General features: G+C 34.3%; 2 protein-coding genes across 3 annotated transcripts; both read right to left on the bottom strand.

Moving 5' to 3' along the window:
• Positions 1-684: 684 nt before the first annotated feature.
• LOC144563790 (uncharacterized) lies at positions 685-11,060 on the bottom strand. Of its 2 annotated transcripts, none has more exons than XM_078313245.1 (6): positions 9,524-11,060; positions 7,628-8,061; positions 7,062-7,223; positions 6,874-6,946; positions 6,371-6,529; positions 685-1,007 (listed from the first exon to the last, which is right to left on the bottom strand). In XM_078313245.1, exons 1-6 carry the CDS (start codon positions 10,892-10,894, stop codon positions 900-902), a joined length of 2,307 nt encoding a protein of 768 aa, XP_078169371.1. In that variant the 5' UTR covers positions 10,895-11,060; the 3' UTR covers positions 685-899. The 2 variants fall into 2 exon arrangements, with proteins under 2 accessions (XP_078169371.1, XP_078169372.1); XM_078313246.1 differs by lacking the exon at positions 685-1,007 and adding an exon at positions 5,668-5,857.
• A 3,743-nt stretch (positions 11,061-14,803) lies between these two features.
• Positions 14,804-17,128, bottom strand: AAK6 (P-loop containing nucleoside triphosphate hydrolases superfamily protein). The gene is made up of 4 exons (XM_078313244.1): positions 16,848-17,128; positions 16,126-16,271; positions 15,354-15,552; positions 14,804-15,061 (listed from the first exon to the last, which is right to left on the bottom strand). The coding sequence occupies exons 1-3, from the start codon at positions 17,064-17,066 to the stop codon at positions 15,357-15,359; spliced, it is 561 nt and encodes a 186-aa protein (XP_078169370.1). The 5' UTR covers positions 17,067-17,128; the 3' UTR covers positions 14,804-15,061; positions 15,354-15,356.
• Positions 17,129-18,734: the final 1,606 nt, after the last annotated feature.

Genomic DNA, 18,734 nt, shown 5'->3' with positions numbered 1-18,734 from the left:
CTCAGTGGGAACAATAAATACCTCATACTGTAGAACCTGACACTGAATGAAAACATTAATGACACGAACACAATTCTATTTAATGTTTCATTCGGGGTCTGTCAAATACCATGTTCCTAGAACATGTATCTATATGATTAAAATGACATATCGTGTCAGGTGGTTTGTAAAACTTAACTATCTTTTAATCCACATATTAACCTTATCGCGCTAATTAGTGTTCCTGCTAATTACCTTGGTCAGTGACTTTTTAAGAGTATATATCATCTATATTATGGAGTTTCACAATTTCAGTTATCAACTCGAAATGATTCATAAATTCAATAATACTCAAGGCAACAAAATGATATATAAATAAATATTCAATTCATGAACAAAGCTTTATAATAAATTATCGTATTATTGACTTCTAGATTATTACAAACTAACAAACTTCAGGCTAAATTTGGAGAATCCATCTATTTGCTAAATGGTAAAACTGTAAATAGTTAATTTAGAAAAGAGTAACATTACCAGAAAACATGCGAACAAAAGAGAATGAAGCAATAAACCACATCCAATACATTTGCTTTTAAATTTAAGATTTATTTTTGTTTTTGTCAAGATCGTTAGATATATTCATCATCCATATATCACACTACCGGCATGGTTAACAAGAATGATGTAAATCACACCACGGTAATCGAATGAACACCATTTATAATATTCATAAACATTAGAATAATATCTAACTTTGATAATTAGTGATGCCCACCAAGTAGACAAGAGAGATGTCGACGAATCTTCTTTTTCATTTTATTGACATAATTACTGTTACTGATAGTTGCAATAATTCAGAGAACACTAAATTAACAATGAGCAAAACTAAATGTTATACGAACTTTCCTGTCATTCTTTTTCTAACTATACACAAAATCTGGAATCTCGATGTGGTCCAAGATATTCCCACCCACACCCAGGATTTTGACTGAAGCGTTTGAATGGCCCTTCAAAAAGAGATCAGTAACCTGCAAGATAAGATTTAAAATTTAAAATATCTGAACAAATCAATAAGAAAATTATATACACAGTGCCAGGTAGGCAGATATATATATAGAGTAAGGCTTGGGTGCTATGGATAGCATAGAGGGCTACGACTCAATATTTGAGTTTTTAAAATCCTAACAGTCGATCCGAACCGTTCATCTTGTTCTCCATATTAATATGTGTTCGGAGACCAAATTTTACATTTTTTAGAAAATTTTTACTATTTTTTTAAATAGGTAGAAAATCAAATATCTCAATGGTGCGGAATTTTTTAAATCAAGTGATTTTCTACCTATCTAAAAAAATAGTAAAATAATTTCCAAAAAATATAAAATTTGGTCTCCAAACACATATTAATATGGAGAACAAGATGAACGGTTTGGATCGACCGTTAGGATTTTGAAAACTCGAATATTGAGCCGTACCACCGTAGCCCTCTATGCTATCCATAGCACCCAAGCCTTACTATATATATATATATATATATATATATATAGAGAGAGAGAGAGAGAGAGAGATGGGCTACGGTGAGTTGCGAAGTAAAGCGACTATTTTACTTCACACTCATATTTTGCAATTTGAAAATCAAAACGACCGATCCGAACCGCTCAACATGATCTCCATATTGAAATGTGCTTGGAGACCAAATTTTACATTTTTTGAAATTTGTTTACTATTTATTAAGCAATTTTGAAAATCGCTGATCCGATGGTCCATAAATTTTTACTGTTTTTACTGTTTACAGCAAAACAACAGTTTTTCAAAATTGCTTAATAAATAGTAAAAAAATTTTCAAAAAATGTAAAATTTGGTCTCTAAGCACATTTCAATATGGATATCACATCTAACGGTTCGGATCGATCGTTTGGACTTTCAAAATGAAAATACGGCGTGAAGTAGAAACGCGTTTTACTTCGCAACTCACCGTAGCTCATCTCTCTCTCTCTCTCTCTCTCTCTCTATATATATATATATATATATATATATATATATGAGATGGGCTACGGTGAGTTGCGAAGTAAAGTGACTATTTTACTTCACGCTCATATTTTGCGATTTTAAAGTTCAAAATGTCGATCCGAACCGTTCATCTTGTTCTCCATATTGAAATGTGCTTGGAGACCAAATTTTACATTTTTTGGAATTTTTTTTCTATTTATTAAGCAATTTTGAAAGTCGCTGATCTGATGGTCCAGAAAATTTTACTGTTTTTTTACTGTTCACAGCAAAACAGCAATTTTCAAAAATGCTTAATAAATAGTAAAAAAATTCAAAAAAATGTAAAATTTGGTCTCCAAGCACATTTCAATATGGATTAAACATCTAACGGTTCGGATCGGTCGTTTGGACTTTCAAAATAAAAATACGGCGTGAAGTAAAAACGCGTTTTACTTTGCAACTCACCGTAGCCCACCTCTATATATATATATATATCTCCTCTATATTATGCACCTTAAATTGAATTGGATGACAGAAAGTCCAACGGTTGAGATTTATTGATCCAATTTCGGATTGAATCTGAATTCTCCAATTAAATAATCTGTCTTCTTTTGATTAAATACATCTTTTATATGTGTAGAAGTCTACATTTAGTTTAAATTGAACCCGCCACACCTATTATTACACGTATTGCCACACTGGAGAGGAGATAACTACAAATTTTTTCGCTTCTGCAAAAAAAAATTTCCCAGCGAAATTTCATCCCCTCCCCTCCCCGACTCTTCTTCCAATGGAAAAAAAACTAAGAGAGAGAGATGGAGAGAGAAGGGGAAGAAGGATTGTTCCCTCCCGCTCGCGCCCCCTCATATCGTCCCCGCACGCCTTCCTCTACCCCCTCCCTCGCGCATCTTGCCTCAGTCGTGCGCGAAGGTGATGCATCATTGGACCGATGAGATGGCAGCAAGAGATCCGATTCAGCGGAGTCCCCAACTCCCAAGTGAAAACGAAAGAGGGCCGGAGTAAGACGGGGATAGAGAGACAGAGACAGAGAGAGATGAATTGATATGTGAAGAAGAAATTGTAATTAGATCTTACCTAAGGTGGATTGATAGTAAAAATTGACGATTATTTGCCTTTGGAGCATATATAGGTATGTGAATGTAATTGAGCAGTTTTCTTTCCTTTGTTTGTTTCTAACATTGATAATTGGTTTTAAGTTTTAATAGATTTAGTTTGTTTCACAATTTTTGCATATAATGGCAAGTCAATTTTTACCCTATTGACGAAGCACTATCAGAGATATATAGTGGTGGACAACTAAGATGAAAGATGAACCAGAAGTAGATATCCAAAAGGTAGAACCAGATAACAACAAGCTTGTTGATTTGGATTCCGAGAGCCGTCAAACTGTAGAGCAAATGATGGTAAAAAATCTTTTAGATTTTTTATCATAATGCAAAGATATTAGTATATTTATTACAATTGAGTGTTGTTATAGTAATTAATTATTTTCTTGGTATGAGGTAAATTAATCATGGCCAGCTGAGAAGTTGAAGTTTTACATTGCCATTCCACTGTTTCTCCTTTTTTCTACACTTTATTTCAGGAGAAAGAAATTATAATATGGAAGGTTCAGTCTCAAATTTCAATACTTTCACACCTTTAGCAGTAAAAGATATAACTTTAGCAGTAAAAGATCCCCCCCAAGTAAGTGCCAACACAATTTCTCATTTTTATGTTACCAGTTTGTATTTGATACCACTGTGGAGCAAAGGGTGTGATCGGATGCTAGATACTCAATTTGGTACCACTATAAGTACCTTTTGTTGCAATATTTATATTTTTCTTTTTTGAGTGATTATTTGGACTAATGATGCAATTATTCATTTACTTCATCATACTTTTATAGTTAAATTATGGAGAGTATATTTTTGGTATTAGCTCAAGAATGAGTTTTCAGTTGTGGATATCGATATCTATTAAGGCACAAATTATTTCTCTAGCAAATAATAACCTCTCATGGAAAGTGAGGTTATCGTTATTACCATGAGTTTGTAAGTATTGGTCTTTGTCATCAGAAAATGATTGGCATTAACAATATACCAAAAAAAAAAGATAAAATAGAAATAATAAATGAATGAAATAAACTAATAATATAGCATGTTTTACTGTTAAAAGGGCACATTTGTGAGAATATGTAATTTTGTAGTTGTCGATTCAAGTAGTCAAGCAGTTTATGTGCATAACATGTAATTCCTATTTGATGGGGTTTTGTTTTGTTTGATTTGATTTGATTTGATTCAGGAAATATGAAGAGAGAACCGTAAACCCCATGTTGAGTTCTTCTGTTTTATGTCTAACAACACATGCATTAAGGAAGAGGTGAGCATATTTGTCTTACTCTCTCACTTTAGTCCCTAATTTTGGAATATTACCTTGCTATTATGAGTATTATTAAGTTCTTTCCTTTATTTCATACTTTTCAACTTACGAGTCCATTCAAGTTTTCTGACAAGTGACAACACTTATCTTACCTTTGATTTTTTTTTTTAAATCTAACATAAACATAACTTAAACTCAGTCAGGTTTTGGTGCTGGCATGTACCTGAAGGTCCTGGTACAACACTGATAGTGAACCTCCAATAAACACGAAATTAAGAACCATACCAAAAATTGCAATTGGATCATACCTAAGGTGGAATTGGGTGGAGCTTACACAGTGTGGTAGCTTCTGGCACAAAATAAATTATGTCTTAGTAGTAATTGCCTGATCACTCTAATGCTTAAAATTTTCCTTTCAGGCTAGATTAGTGTTGACATTCATGACGCGACTATTGTTGTTGCTATTTTCCCCTCTATAGTGTTTTGCTATGATTAATTATACTTTAATGTCACAGAAAGTGAAATCGTTTAATATTAAAGACATGGATGTAGTGGCTAAACCAGAGTCGGATGGATCGCACTTGATGAATATCTGAAACCATATGGCCATATTTTTGCACTAGATCCAGGTATGAAACCATATGGCCTTATTATATTTTTTGATGAAATCCATGCATTTAAATGTTATTCTTTTATATTGGGATAATTTTGATTCTTTCTTTATTTTAATTCAGTTTGTGATTAGTCAACAGGGTTAGGTGCTATGTATTGTTCGTAGAAGAGAGATTTGAATATCTTGGCGTGCTCAAGATTGCTTGAATTTTAGTTTGTCTGATTGACATAGAATTTAGAAAAATTATTAATATTGATTAGGAATTGCAGATGTCTAAGGACAGGGGAGTTCTTTTTATGGTTTTTCACCTTTGGTACCAGTGTTTTTTGTCATGCGGTACCAGCAGAATTTTAGTAGTTTATTCAATCACTGGCGGTAAAATCAAAAAGTGATTTTGTTATTTCATTCTCTTAAACGAAATTATTGCATTAAGAAATAGTCTTTACGTTTGTGCTGTATCAAACTCTCTGTCATACATCAAAGAGGATCAATGGCAATGATACTTCAAGAATTTTTTCATGTTATATTTTTTTTTTCATTTATCGTTGTTTCTTTTACTGTTATTTATTATTTGCCTTATCTTTTTTTTTCTTAATTATGTATGAATATCTATAACAATTATTTTTCATATTTAATTTAATTTTATAATATGTCCCCGTCGCAACGCACGAGTACGATACTAGTATATATATATATATATAACAATTTTGAGAATTTTTGGTCACTAAACTCTCTCCATGATGATACCGGTTCATTACTACAGCCACAACACCTAAACAATACTCTGTTTCAGAACTTCAAGAATCTCCTTCACAAGATCACTGGAAACACTCAAGCCTTATGGTGCTGTGGAAATTGTAGGCCCCTGCAAAGGTCAAGATCTTCCTTTGGATAGCTCTGCAAAATAAAATTCCGACGAAACAAATTTTAACTACTAGAGGGTGCAATACTCGCTGTGCAGAGACAACAATCTAGAGATGAGGGATCACATTCTTTGCCATTGTAGCTACTCCAGGCAATTTTGGAGAGGGCTGCTGCAACACTCCAATTTCCCAATACCAACTGGTAACCATGAAACGGTACAGGAAATCTGGTGGTACCAAAGGGAAAGACTACAGCCTCCATCACAAAAGAGTCTTCTCCCAGTAAAGTAGAACAGTGGAGATGACCGTAAATGATACCAGCAGCGAAATTAAAAACTAGTACCATAGCATCTAGAGAAACTAAAGGCGTAAACCAGTATAGGCAACATGTGAAGGAGCAAACTTAAAAGCCTTTACTGATTTCTAGTTTTAACTCATTTTTAAGTATTTTGTGCAATTTATAACTGATGTAATTATGTAAATTAATGGAGCTGTAAACACTTTTTGTTATTCAATGCTATAAACAAAAAATTGTTATGCTTGATACCTGGGTGCAGCCGAAGAGTTTAAGAGTCTTCAAGGAAAAACAGCTATCAACAATCAGGCCAAGTGCTTTTTCACTCATATTACGACAGAAGGATAGATCGAGCTTTTGCAAAGTACCACAACACTGCGTAGATATTGCTATGGCGGTTTGGTCACTTACCTACGCATAAATTGCATTAACAAAATTAGCAAAAGTATGCATTTATAGAAACAGAATAAGGAGAACTGAGTTTTGTTATTTCCAGGAATGTAAAACTTTTCTTTTCATTTGTTGTGCAATTAAGCAAATTTGCAGGTGATGCAATTTCCTGATATTCTAGGGTTTTGTTGGAAGTGTCATCTTTAGAGATAAGTATTCTATTAATCCATATAATGTACCATCTTTAGAGATAAGTATTCTATTAATCCATATAATGTACCATTCATGCCAAGAAAATCACAGAAATCACATCCACATAAACATGTAGAAAACAAGGAAAATAAAAATGATAGATACCATACAACCTTAGTACTGTTTAGTGAAAGCTCGATGAGTTTTGTTCCCGATGCTTCCACAAATGCAGCAATCACTTCGTCACTGTCATATGCAGTTAAAGTCAAATAAAACTAATATAGGAGAAATCACAATCCCACACACATATTTTGTAAACGTGTGACATCTTAGAATAAAAAACATAAATATTTAAGCTAACCTAAAGGAACTTTTGCGAAGTAGTAGTTTCTGAATGGCTCTGCATCCATTTGCCAGATGCGCTATAGTAGAGTCCTTTAGTTCAGTCAAGTTGCGGATATCAAGGACTGACAGATGTTGGCAGTTTTCTCCAATTATTTTAATTGCAGATGAGGTCAATTTGCTGTAACCGATAGAAATACAGCCCACAGAGTTAAATCAAATTATGTTTCCAAATAATAGATAAATGAACTAAAGCAAGACTAGCAGCTTGTTTGCATGCTGGTACAGTGACATCTCTTATGGTACAAACCATTACTCATTACTGGACTGAAACTAACTGGGATGGAACAAACCTCAAAGCAATAACTCAATGTTCACTAATTTAATGTGCAGCTGTAAACCAGAAAACAAGGTTCATTTTAAAAAGTTGCACCAGAATGTACCCTCAGTTGTGTAATAAAACACCAAATAAGCAGAGTAAGGTGGGGGGAAGAAGAGGGATAATAAACATGGCTCAGACTAGCGCTAACTATAAGTACTTACAAAAAAGAAAAAAAAAAAAAAAAAAAGAACAAACAAACCTACTTGCAACCAGCAAAATTAAGCTCAAAGATTGTTGATCCACAAACAGGGATCAGCTCATGGACAAATTTGTTTGACACTGATGGAATCCCTGCCATTGATAGCACCTCCAAGCACTTCACTTTCTTCAGAGAAGGAAGGATGGACATAGCACTTATGTTCTGACATTCATCAATGTAAAGTTCTTTGAGCAGAAGGGCCTGCTTATCTAACACATTTATTATACCCTCAGAGGTGAGGAGAGAGCACTGACACAAATTAAGAGAATTCAGCAGAGGCGCTGAAGAAACAATAGCAGCTACTGCTTGGTCGGATAGACTATAGGCGCCCTTGAGAGAGAGTTTTGTCAGTGAAGGCAACTTGTTTTGCCCACATGCCAAGGTAGAAAACACAACATAATCTGGCATGCATCGCCCGCATCGGTCCAGTTGCAACACCTTTATTGCATTCATATGTGAAGAGTTAAAAAATGAATATGAACAGATTTATTAGGCAGAAAGGAGCTACTGGTACCAATTCTGAATGGTCTATGCCATGTCAGAATTGACTGGCATGACCAATTCACAAACAAGATTTAGTCATTTTATTGTCTTAGTTAACCATAGTCGTATAGTGTAGCCTGACTTAACCCTAAGTCCCTAACTTTGCCTTCAGGCATGAACCTCAGACCTGGTCTTAATGATATGTTCCCTGCAAAGATAAATCATACATACTAGTACATATTGATATATAATTGGCTTGACAGGTAGTGTAGAAAATAATCCTCGTAATCATGAACAAAATCAAAATTTAACAACAGGGCATAAACATATACACCCTTGCAACTGGCCAAGCAACTAACTTGCCAAATAACACACAAGGCCAAATGACCAGAAGAAGGTCAATTTGGAGCATTTTGACCTCAAACAAAGTAAAATGCTAAGAACAAGCCAAAATATAGGAACTACTAATACTAAATTAGACTACTACTAACCTCTGTCCGTCCTTAGAAACTCACAATGTGCACTCATTTAAAAAGAATAAATTACACAAATTACTGTCCTTAAATTAGCAAAGTTACCAATTTAATTAGTCCCTAAAGCTGTCAATTTGTAACAAATCGGTCATAAGGTTAAAATATGTTTTAAAAAATGAATGAATTATGTAGTTCCTAACATTAATTGGATGCTAATGTTAATGTTCGTATCAGTAGATGATTGATCATCTAGATGATAATATTTATATCTATGCCATTTTTGTCAATGATACGGGTCAATTGGTGATAACTTTAATTATGATGCAATTGAATATCAATTTTTTTATCCATATTATATCATCAAGTCAGCATGATAGTGGATATAATGATGTGAATTCACATGTATTTCTTGATTAAACTTCAATGATAGGACCAATTTAATACATTTTTTATAACTATAGGTACAAAAATGGTAATCTTCAAACTTTTAAGGACCAAAATGGTAAGAAATGATACTATAAGGACCATTCATGTAATTTACTTCATTTAAAATGAAAGTTTTCAACGGATACAAACACAGATAGTGGTTTCCTTTTACACAATATCTTGGGTGCTAGAAAGTATATGTTTGCCTTCTCACATCAAAATATATATTAGAAATCAATATTATTTCATATGATAAAATATATCCCGAGTCAGTAGGATAAAATTCTTAGTATCTTTAAGATTGCATGTGCTTGTAATATATTATTAGCTGTTATATTAGAACTATCTTTTATTTTCTGCACTAGTAGCTTGGTCTTCCAATGACACATATTTTGAACTTGTGTGTTGTATCCAGTTTGAAGTTTCTTTAATGAAACGGGCTTTACAAAGCCTTTTATCAAAAAAAAAATATATATTATTTCATATGAAATATATTAAAACAAAAGCATAAGCTCTACCTCAAGGTTTGACTTGTCGAATTTTCCAAAAGCATCTTCGAAATTCTCTTCATTGGCCCATGAGCAATCACTCAACCGCAACTCTGTCACGCTGTCTTCCATCAAATTAGCTAGATGATGCATGTTCATTTTTCGACTTTGACAAAGCATGAGACTGAGCTGGCACCTCATAGCACAAGGTATCCCCATAAGAGATTCTATCTCGTCAGCATTTTTAGCCAAAGCCTTCAGAGACAACTCCCTCAGTGTCGGTTTCTTCATGCCAAACAACCCATTTGTCCCCTCATTAGATGGTGTCCATGAAACCGTTACTCCAACTACTCTCTCTTTAATTATCTTCATGGCCGTAGAAAATGGGCCTGGCCCGTTGGGCAAAGGTTCGTCATCTTTCATAGTCTCTTCTCCTTTTTCATTGGTAAAGTGAGCAAAATTAGGTGCCAATTCTATGGCTTTGTTTTTCTGAGCCTCCCTGCGTCGATTATGGCGTATAATAGTTATATCTCCAGGCATTGGTTTCATCCGTTTTGGTGAGGATTGGGACAATGAGAACATATTGGCAGCACCTTCCATCAGTAGTTCATCGAGCTCATCAGAATCAGAGTCAGAAACCTTAACATACTCAGCATCCAAATTTTCAATTATAATTTTCTTCCCTTTGTCTTTATAGCTCAGTTCTCTTGCAAATTCCTCATTTAAAATTCCCTTCCCCTTATCTATGCCCCTGCTAGTAGACCTAACATTCACAAACTCCTCACCGGTAAATTTGTTGACAGTTAAACCATCATTATTTGCAACATTACTATCTCCCCGCACTTCTTCTTCTTCTTCATCTTCTATTACTACAACATCGTTAAGAATCTCTATTCTGTTTGGTTGTGCTGGGCTTCGCCTGGCCACTGATTCATCTCCATCATTTCCTCCAATTCTGATGCCCTTTGGAGGTCGACCCCTCTTTTTCTTACTCTCTGATTCACCAATAACTGACTTGGGAACAAGAAGAAACTTACCACCTCTGTTACCAAGTATCCCCCCTGTGGACATGCGGGGATTCCGTCTGGGGAAACGTGACCACAGATGGGGCAACGCTGAGGTCGCTTCAAACCCTAACTCTAAAGATGCCTCAGCGGATGATGTTGGAACGACATGCATGGCTGGTTGTGGCGATTGACTGCTCGACGATGCTTCTGAGATGCGGAGACTCCGCCTAAGGGGAGATGGCTCCGCCGGCGCTGAGTTCGACGGAAACCCTAAACCTGGGGATGTCTCGACAATTCGGACATTAGACGATGAATTTGCACCAACACCTGGCGCTGGGCATCGAGCATTGTCGGGGTTTTGAGGGATTTTGCCTCCGTACCTCGAGGAAGGCATGGCGGCGGCTGATTTGTTCTTATTTTTCACTAAATTTTCTTTGATCGAACGGGGTTTTGTTTGTGAAGAAATTGAGGGAAGAGGACAATAAATTTCTTTCCTCTTTCGAAAAAGGAAAGTTATTATTTAGGAACACAGTGGAAGCGAAGAAGAGAGTAGGGGATTGGTAACTTTTGAGTTTCCCTCCCTGGGTTGGTGCTGACTGAGATTACGAAGTAACTTTTGAGTCGTACGATTTCGATCGCACGGTCCCTGATGGCTTGAGGTTTATTTAAAGGGATTTGGAGGAAGCGAATCATTCTCTGGGAGGTCATATAGATTTCTTCCCCTATTTGCCCCCGTATGAAATATTCTCTGGGGTTTGGAGGCTTGCCATAAATCGATACAGTTTGTTGCTTAAAAATTGTAAATTATGATGTGATTCATCTGAACCACATACAAAATTAATAAAATAAACTAAAATGACAACTCACCAGAAATACTTTTTGGTCACATTTTGGTCGATATTGTTCTTAGTCGGCTATTTTTTACTATTTTAATTGCGTCATATTACATTAGGTAGAAAAAAAAAACTTGACTTGTCCTATGATTAAGTTAAAGGCGTATTATCACGTCACATTATATTCAGTTATAATTCTACTTCATTTGCTAAATATGTATGAGAAGGGGCAATTTTTTTAAAGATAGATTTCTTACAAATTTTAAATCTAGTGAGCGTTGACCGTTGTAAATTTTAGAAGAAATTTTATGCATATCTTTTAAAACATTGGAAATTAATGTATTTCCTCATCTAAATTCATAATATCATATTTATTCCTTAAATTTAGAAAACTCATAAATTTACTCAATTTATTGACTTTTCTTTTAAAACTCATTTTAAATTTATAAAATACCAATTTTGTCAATTATTAAAATAATAAAAATATGTGTAAGAAAAATATTTCGTTTTCAAAATGATTGATTTTTGAGGAAAAAATAAACTTCATCTATTTTGATGAGTCCTATTAAGAAGAGGAATTATTATTCGGTCGTCTTCAACGACAATTCAAATAATTAATATTTATCTATTTTGATGAGTCAAGAAGTCGAAAAATAAACTTTTTTACTTTTAAATTAATTGTCCAACGATCATGTTTCTTATTTGTATTTTTTATAAAAAAAAAATACTTCTTATTTATATAGAGAAAAAGCATATCCGGCCGTACAGGCGAATCACTTAGTTAATTATAGTGAAGATCGTTTTTTAACTATGAAAATTACACATTGTTATTTTTCTGCGAAGTTATATATTCTTGGGATGCAGTATTATAAGGGATGATGATTATTTCATATTATAATTTGTAAATTAGAAAAAAAGAGGGTAAAAATTCAAATTGCAAAACTCATATTTCGGATGAAAAAAAAAAAACTGCCGATAGACTTATAAGATCACATCAGCATGCCATTTGCTTCTAATTAATGTATCTCAATCATAAATGATGGCATAATAACTACAATATCAATAACATGAATCTAGAATAAATTACTCATTAGCAAACTTGCTTATTTACGATCTAGCTGAAATTTACAATTACTAATTATAAAGATGTAAAATTAAAATCTGTTTAATTATTGAATTAGTCTTATAAATTGAAATTCTAAATGAATGAAGGGTGAAGATGTTTCATTTTGTTTGACAAATGATCTTTTTAGACGTAAATTTGAAATATAATCGTAAAGTTAACTGATACGATATAAAATATACATACTTCTTTATTACATATATAGAAGTACATCAGTAGATGCTATCTTATCTCAACGAGAATAAACTCTACAAATTCTTCTCTTTTGTACCCTTCTTGGTCTATTATCTATACCAATTGATATGTCAAGTAAATATTCAAAATATGAACAATTTATACGAATTTATACGAATGGATCCGTATGTGGATATATGGATCTTGAAATTGAGTTTGGATTTGCATATGGTAATAAAGATCTAAATTCAAAATTCGTTTAGAATTATTTTAGATCTGCATTTAAAATTCGTTTGTAATCTGTAGCAAGTGCCTACACGGCACGGAAACAGGTTTTATTTACTGTGCCTGATAAGCAATAACCCAGATTTGCTATTAACCAACTGTTTATGCAGGTTGACGCTTTGACTTGCTGTCATCAGAGCCGCTGGTGATTCGAAAACTATATGTACTGCTTGCCATTTTGCTTGTATATGAGATAGCGAGTATGATTTTAATGTTATTCTGTGACTGAGATTATGTACAAATTAGGCTACTTCAATTGCATTCTTCATGACGCGAGCTTGTATGCTTACCCCTTAAATTTACTTGTATTCAGTAGTTGGATATTTTGAATGAATTTCGGTAATTTCACTTTTGCATTTTCGTTTGCAGTTATAAAATTTAAACAGAGCAAGGCTCATGATGAGATTACCTCCAAAAACCAAATGTGTATATATCGGAACTTGGTGACTATTTGAAATTGGAGTAGAACTACGGTGTTCTTAAGCTCACCAAGTTATATGGTGAGCTTAACTTCAAACAATAAATCTAAACCGTTGAAACCGATTTACTTCACGAGTGATGAATTTACATGTAAAGTTTTTAAAATTTCGAATTAATTTTATATAAAGTCAAGTGGTCAAAAGGTGTTAAAAACATGAATGCACTAAATTTAATTTATATACATTTTAATTTTGACCGCTTGACTTTATACTAAAATAATTCAAAATTTTAAAATATTTGCATATAAATTCATCACTTGTGAAGTAGATGAATTTCAACGGCTTAGATTTGTCGTTTAAAACTGATATGATATATTTTTGAGTTAAGCTCACTAAACACCTTGGTAAGCTTAAGAACACCCTAGTTTTACTCTTGAAATTGATATTTGGTTTATTTTCTATCCATGACTTAAAGTAAGAGTCTGGCTTTTATGTCAACATGAGGCACTTTGATGACAAATCAACACTACATGCGCTGCTTCTCTAAATTTGCTTAAAAGCAATTGAGCAAATGGACCAAAATAAAAGAAAAGGAAAATAAAAGTGACCTAAAATGTAAGTTTTCTTGCTACTTTATAGAAACAGGTAAAAAACTGTATCATGATCCGTTGCTGGGTTTCGAGCGGTGTGTTTCAACTTTGAAGAGTCTGTGGCAAGAAATGATTTGCTTATACAACAATACAAGTGGCAAGAAATCATTTGCTTATACAACAATACAAGTACCGAATAGTTATCAGTGACTTGCTTTATTGGCTCCATGTATAATTACCGAGCTTCTAAAATAGCTAGCTATAGTGGTTTTGAACCCAGAAAGCTAAGTTACGGGTTAAAACTGCACTAATCAAGCTACGACCGCTATAGCGGTAATAGCGGTCCGCTATGCTACATGGGTTATGATTTTGCAATTTTTTTTTTCTGAAAACATGATTTTGCAATTTTAATGGGTCTTAATATCTAGATTGGTTTTTTTTTACTTTATTAAGCTATATCAATACAATGGAACATGTGCGGGCTATACCGCTATATCAATTAAATTTTGTATCATGCATTAATATATGGTAGTGGTATATTTTGAATATAAAATATATCGATAGTTTTTGAATTAGGAATATTTTGAATGACAATTTGAACTTTGTATTGGTTTAATATGAATATTAGAACTTCTTAATTAATTTGATATTTTTTTTTCTTGATGAGACATTTTTACTATTAGTAGAAATATAAAATATAATTTTTGAAATAAAAAAATGCTATTTATAATAGCTTTCGCTGTAGTTCCGCTATTCGGTAAAGCTTTTTTTTTGTGTCTCCCCGCTATGCCGCTATAAACGCTATTTAGAAGCTTGATAATTACTGAGCACCACCGCTAACTAGTGCAGATTATGTTGGTCTTTCTAAGCACTACTAGATTGGAATTGAAGAATTTAATTAACAACCCAAATTCAAAATTACATCATAAAAAATAAAAATAAAACAATCGCCGCATCCAAAATATTGCCACATCCAAAATATTGCCACAGTGCACACCCAACCAAGGCAGTCAAAACAAAAATTCTCAGCTAACTAATAATAAGTCAAATTACTTTATTCATACTATCACCACCGGATATCACTGGAGGCCGGGCCTCCAGTTATTCACATAGTCTGATGATGGCTTCATGACATACCTACAAACAAACTCACTCAGCATAGACAGCACAGAAACAAATAATAGCATCTAAAATCAGATCAGATGGATAAATCTGATACTGTACTGGTAGATTTGATATTGCTTCAGATCATGAAAATTAAAATTTTCTATCTTACTACTAATCTTATGATGGCTATTCTGTAATACATGCAAAATTTCCAGAAATGGTGCTATCATAAGCCCACAAGACTATAAACCCTAAACCTCAAAAAAACTCAAATGGTACCAATTGTCAGGTACATGCACTACTTTAGACGAACATTCTTTACCTTTTAGCTAGACTGAACTGGAGGCTTCCAGTTATTTATCCATTCTGTTAGAGTAGCCACATTATTGCTGATATCCTCTACATTATCACTACGCAATGGCATAATTATTTCTGAGGCATAGCTTTCTCTGGCCTCCTCTAACAAAACTTGAAATATTTCACACTCTATATTGTTTGTCAGCTTCGCACCCATGTAACCTCTGCATTTGATCAATTTTTAAGGTTTATTAGGAAACTGAAAAAACCCTAAAACATCAAGAATACTAACAAAGAAACACCAAAGTTTCTTGAGAAATCCAAAGTTACGTCATTATGTTAGCTGGTTCTAAACACCATTTATCTATATATTTCCAAACCAATAGAACATGGTTAACATTTCGAGTCCGTATCCTCTATGGTACCGGACCAAGTCCAATGACCTGAGATTAACTCCCAGCCGAGTAATTGGCATTCGGTGCCAATTTACACATTGGGGGGGGGATCTTTTTTTGAGATTCATGCTGCAATTAAAGAACGGTCTGGATTTAGTAATTGAACGTGCAGTACCGGGGTTGATCCGATTCTAACATTTCATAGTAGTTCACTACCAATTATAAGTTATATGAAGGAAGCTAATTGATTCTGATTCCCCAAATCTCAAAAGCACCATGTATAACCCATGAATTGAAATACAAAAAAAATAATATTTGAAGTCACAAATTGTATATGCTTGGCATAGACAGGTATGTATGGTTAATGCTAATTAGGCACTTTTTATTGTATTTAGTAATTACCGACTAGTAAGGCGATCATGCAGAATAGAATTGTCAGTTTGTAAGACGACAACAAGGTCAAACCACCGCTCAGGGAAGAACTCACAACCATGATAGTCAACTATATTACCCCCTTCATCCATTTTGTCTTCAATTTCATCACAAACCTACATTTCATAAAACAAAGATCAATTGTGAATTAAAACAAATCTGAAATGCTTGCAACTAAGTGATGCAACTGACTACAGAGCTATAGTATTATGGAGACCCCAATAAACATACTAGATTTTGTAAATATACTATCCCTTACACAATTTGTGTAAGAATTAATGGAATTTGGGGGCTGGACCCTCATGTTTCTCCTTCAAAAAAAACATACTAGATTTTACTATTATGGTAAGATGCACCTAAAGCAGTTTTTAACCATCAAAACCTGGAAAAGAACATCAATTTAGCTTCAAATGTGAGAGGCAGACTAAAACTACACCAAATTTCAATCAAATAATCTTTAGTTGAACGACTAAGGCCTCAATTAGGACTAAAATAAGCAGTTATGTTCAAATAAGAATCAGATCTCTGATATAGCCTAATAATTTTTCATGCTGGTTTAAGTCTACATGCGCACTGATAACCAAAAGGAAACCTACTTCTCCACAAAATCCTCTAGACTCCGATTTGATTCCTGCCTACCCTTCTTCCATACAAACACGAAAATCTCAAAAAAGAAAGATATAAAATCGGACCAGGTCTTCGTTGATGACGTGGCAATCGAGCTCGTCGTCCCAGCCGTCGTGCAGTCCCTTCTCCCGCGACAAATCGCTGATGTTGAAGTGGTGCATCCCGGTGGCGTCGGCCAGGAGCGAGCTCGTCGTCGTTTTCCCTGTCCCCGGCGTTCCCGTCACAAGCACGTTCGGCCTAAGCCTCCTCCTCAGCCCGCCTCCGTTCTGCTCACTCTCCGCCATTGATCTGTTTGTTGATCGAGAAAGAGAGGGTGAGGCGGCAGGCTTGATTTTATTGCTCGTCCGAGTCGAATGTTGGTTGTACTGGTGCAGGCAATTACAATGCTCTAGCGACTCACTGTTTTGTGGGACGCACAAGAAAAGTCACTGTTTTTCTGAGGTAACATAATCTCTGGGTTTAGATCAGAGCCGTCCAATCAAAATCCGAGTCAAACCGGCCCGATGTAAAAATGTAAAATGTACAAGGTGTCTTGAATATTCGTGCCATTGAAGATTCAACGGTCCAGATATAAACATAATATTTCTGTTACCTCAGGTTATATTTATTCGGTTTTTTTCATTATTTTTTTGTGAATGCTGCGAATGGACTTGAAAGTTGAAAGTTGAAACGGACTCTGCATGAATGATACTGTTAAGACGGGTAGTGTACTTTTAACGGGTCAGTCCGGGCTGGAAACGGACCCAAGACGGATTTAAGAGTTTTATCATACGGGCCAACTTGGGCCGAATTTAAATGGTCCATTTTTAAGAAATGGACGGGTCAACTAGGTGCTGCTGTTTGCTGGTATTTGAATTAAGCCGACATGTCAATTGCTAATTGAGCTTTCTTTTTGTTTTTTGAGATCACTGAATGATCTTAGGAATTATATAAGACCAAGAAGTAGCATTAAAGGACACGAATGATAATAATGAATTGTAATATATCATATTGGAAATGTTACATCTAAGGCTTAATTTTTAAGTAGCAATATAAGAAAGCTCTCTATGATAATTTCTATTATTGGTAGCTCTGCCAATAGTTTAACTAACATTTTTCTAAACAGCAATGCTAAAAAAAGAACGATTTTCATTCTGTTGCCATAGTTACTATTCTGCCAAAATTATAACAACAATTTGAACGGTTCGATTTAAATGAGCATAGATACCAAAATCCTCCTACAATGGCACACGGCACTGTGAATCTGATCACCAAAATCATGAGCAGTAGGCACAACTATAATTATACGGGGACCCGTAAACAGAACAATCGTTGCCTGTGTTAAGCAAATTGCTACAAGTAATGTCTCTTACACTGTATATATGAGTAATAGATGAGGCTTGGGTATACGTTGAACTAATACACTGTTTCTATTGCCTGACTTAAAAACAAAACCATTAACTGCATGAATATGTATACCTAAACAACTTGCCTCAAAAAATGTATAAATTCACATAAATTCACAGAAATCCAGGGAAAGACATATAATTACACGTGTTGTCTCATGTTTAACCTTCAACATAATCAAATGATATGATATATCCTGTCTCTGGTAACATATTTGTTGAGGATGATTGGTCTAGTATCTAAAACACAATGCCCACCTCCGTGTAGAAGATCACAGATTTAAAACTCGACCGAGAGATCTTCTATGAATATTTGAAGTCGAACATACTTGTTGAGGACAATTAAAGTGTTTATCAGCTAAAAATGGTATTCTTGCAATTGCTCTCATACCAATCCTAAAGTAATCTCACTGATGAAGGAATAAGCTGAATTACAGCGCTTACATGCATTCATGCATGGTTTCACTTTACTCTTAAATGGCCCTATTAATTTTCAATGTAAAAGGGAGAGCATAAACATGTGTAAGTAGGAATTAAAGGATGTTTTCTACTAAATTCTCTTAAAGA

Source organism: Carex rostrata, chromosome 13, assembly GCF_964058835.1.
Source record: "Carex rostrata chromosome 13, lpCarRost1.2, whole genome shotgun sequence".
NCBI classification, from domain to species: domain Eukaryota; kingdom Viridiplantae; phylum Streptophyta; class Magnoliopsida; order Poales; family Cyperaceae; genus Carex; species Carex rostrata.
The sequence above is the reverse complement of the archived record's forward strand: the minus strand, read 5'-3'. Positions and strand labels throughout refer to the sequence as shown.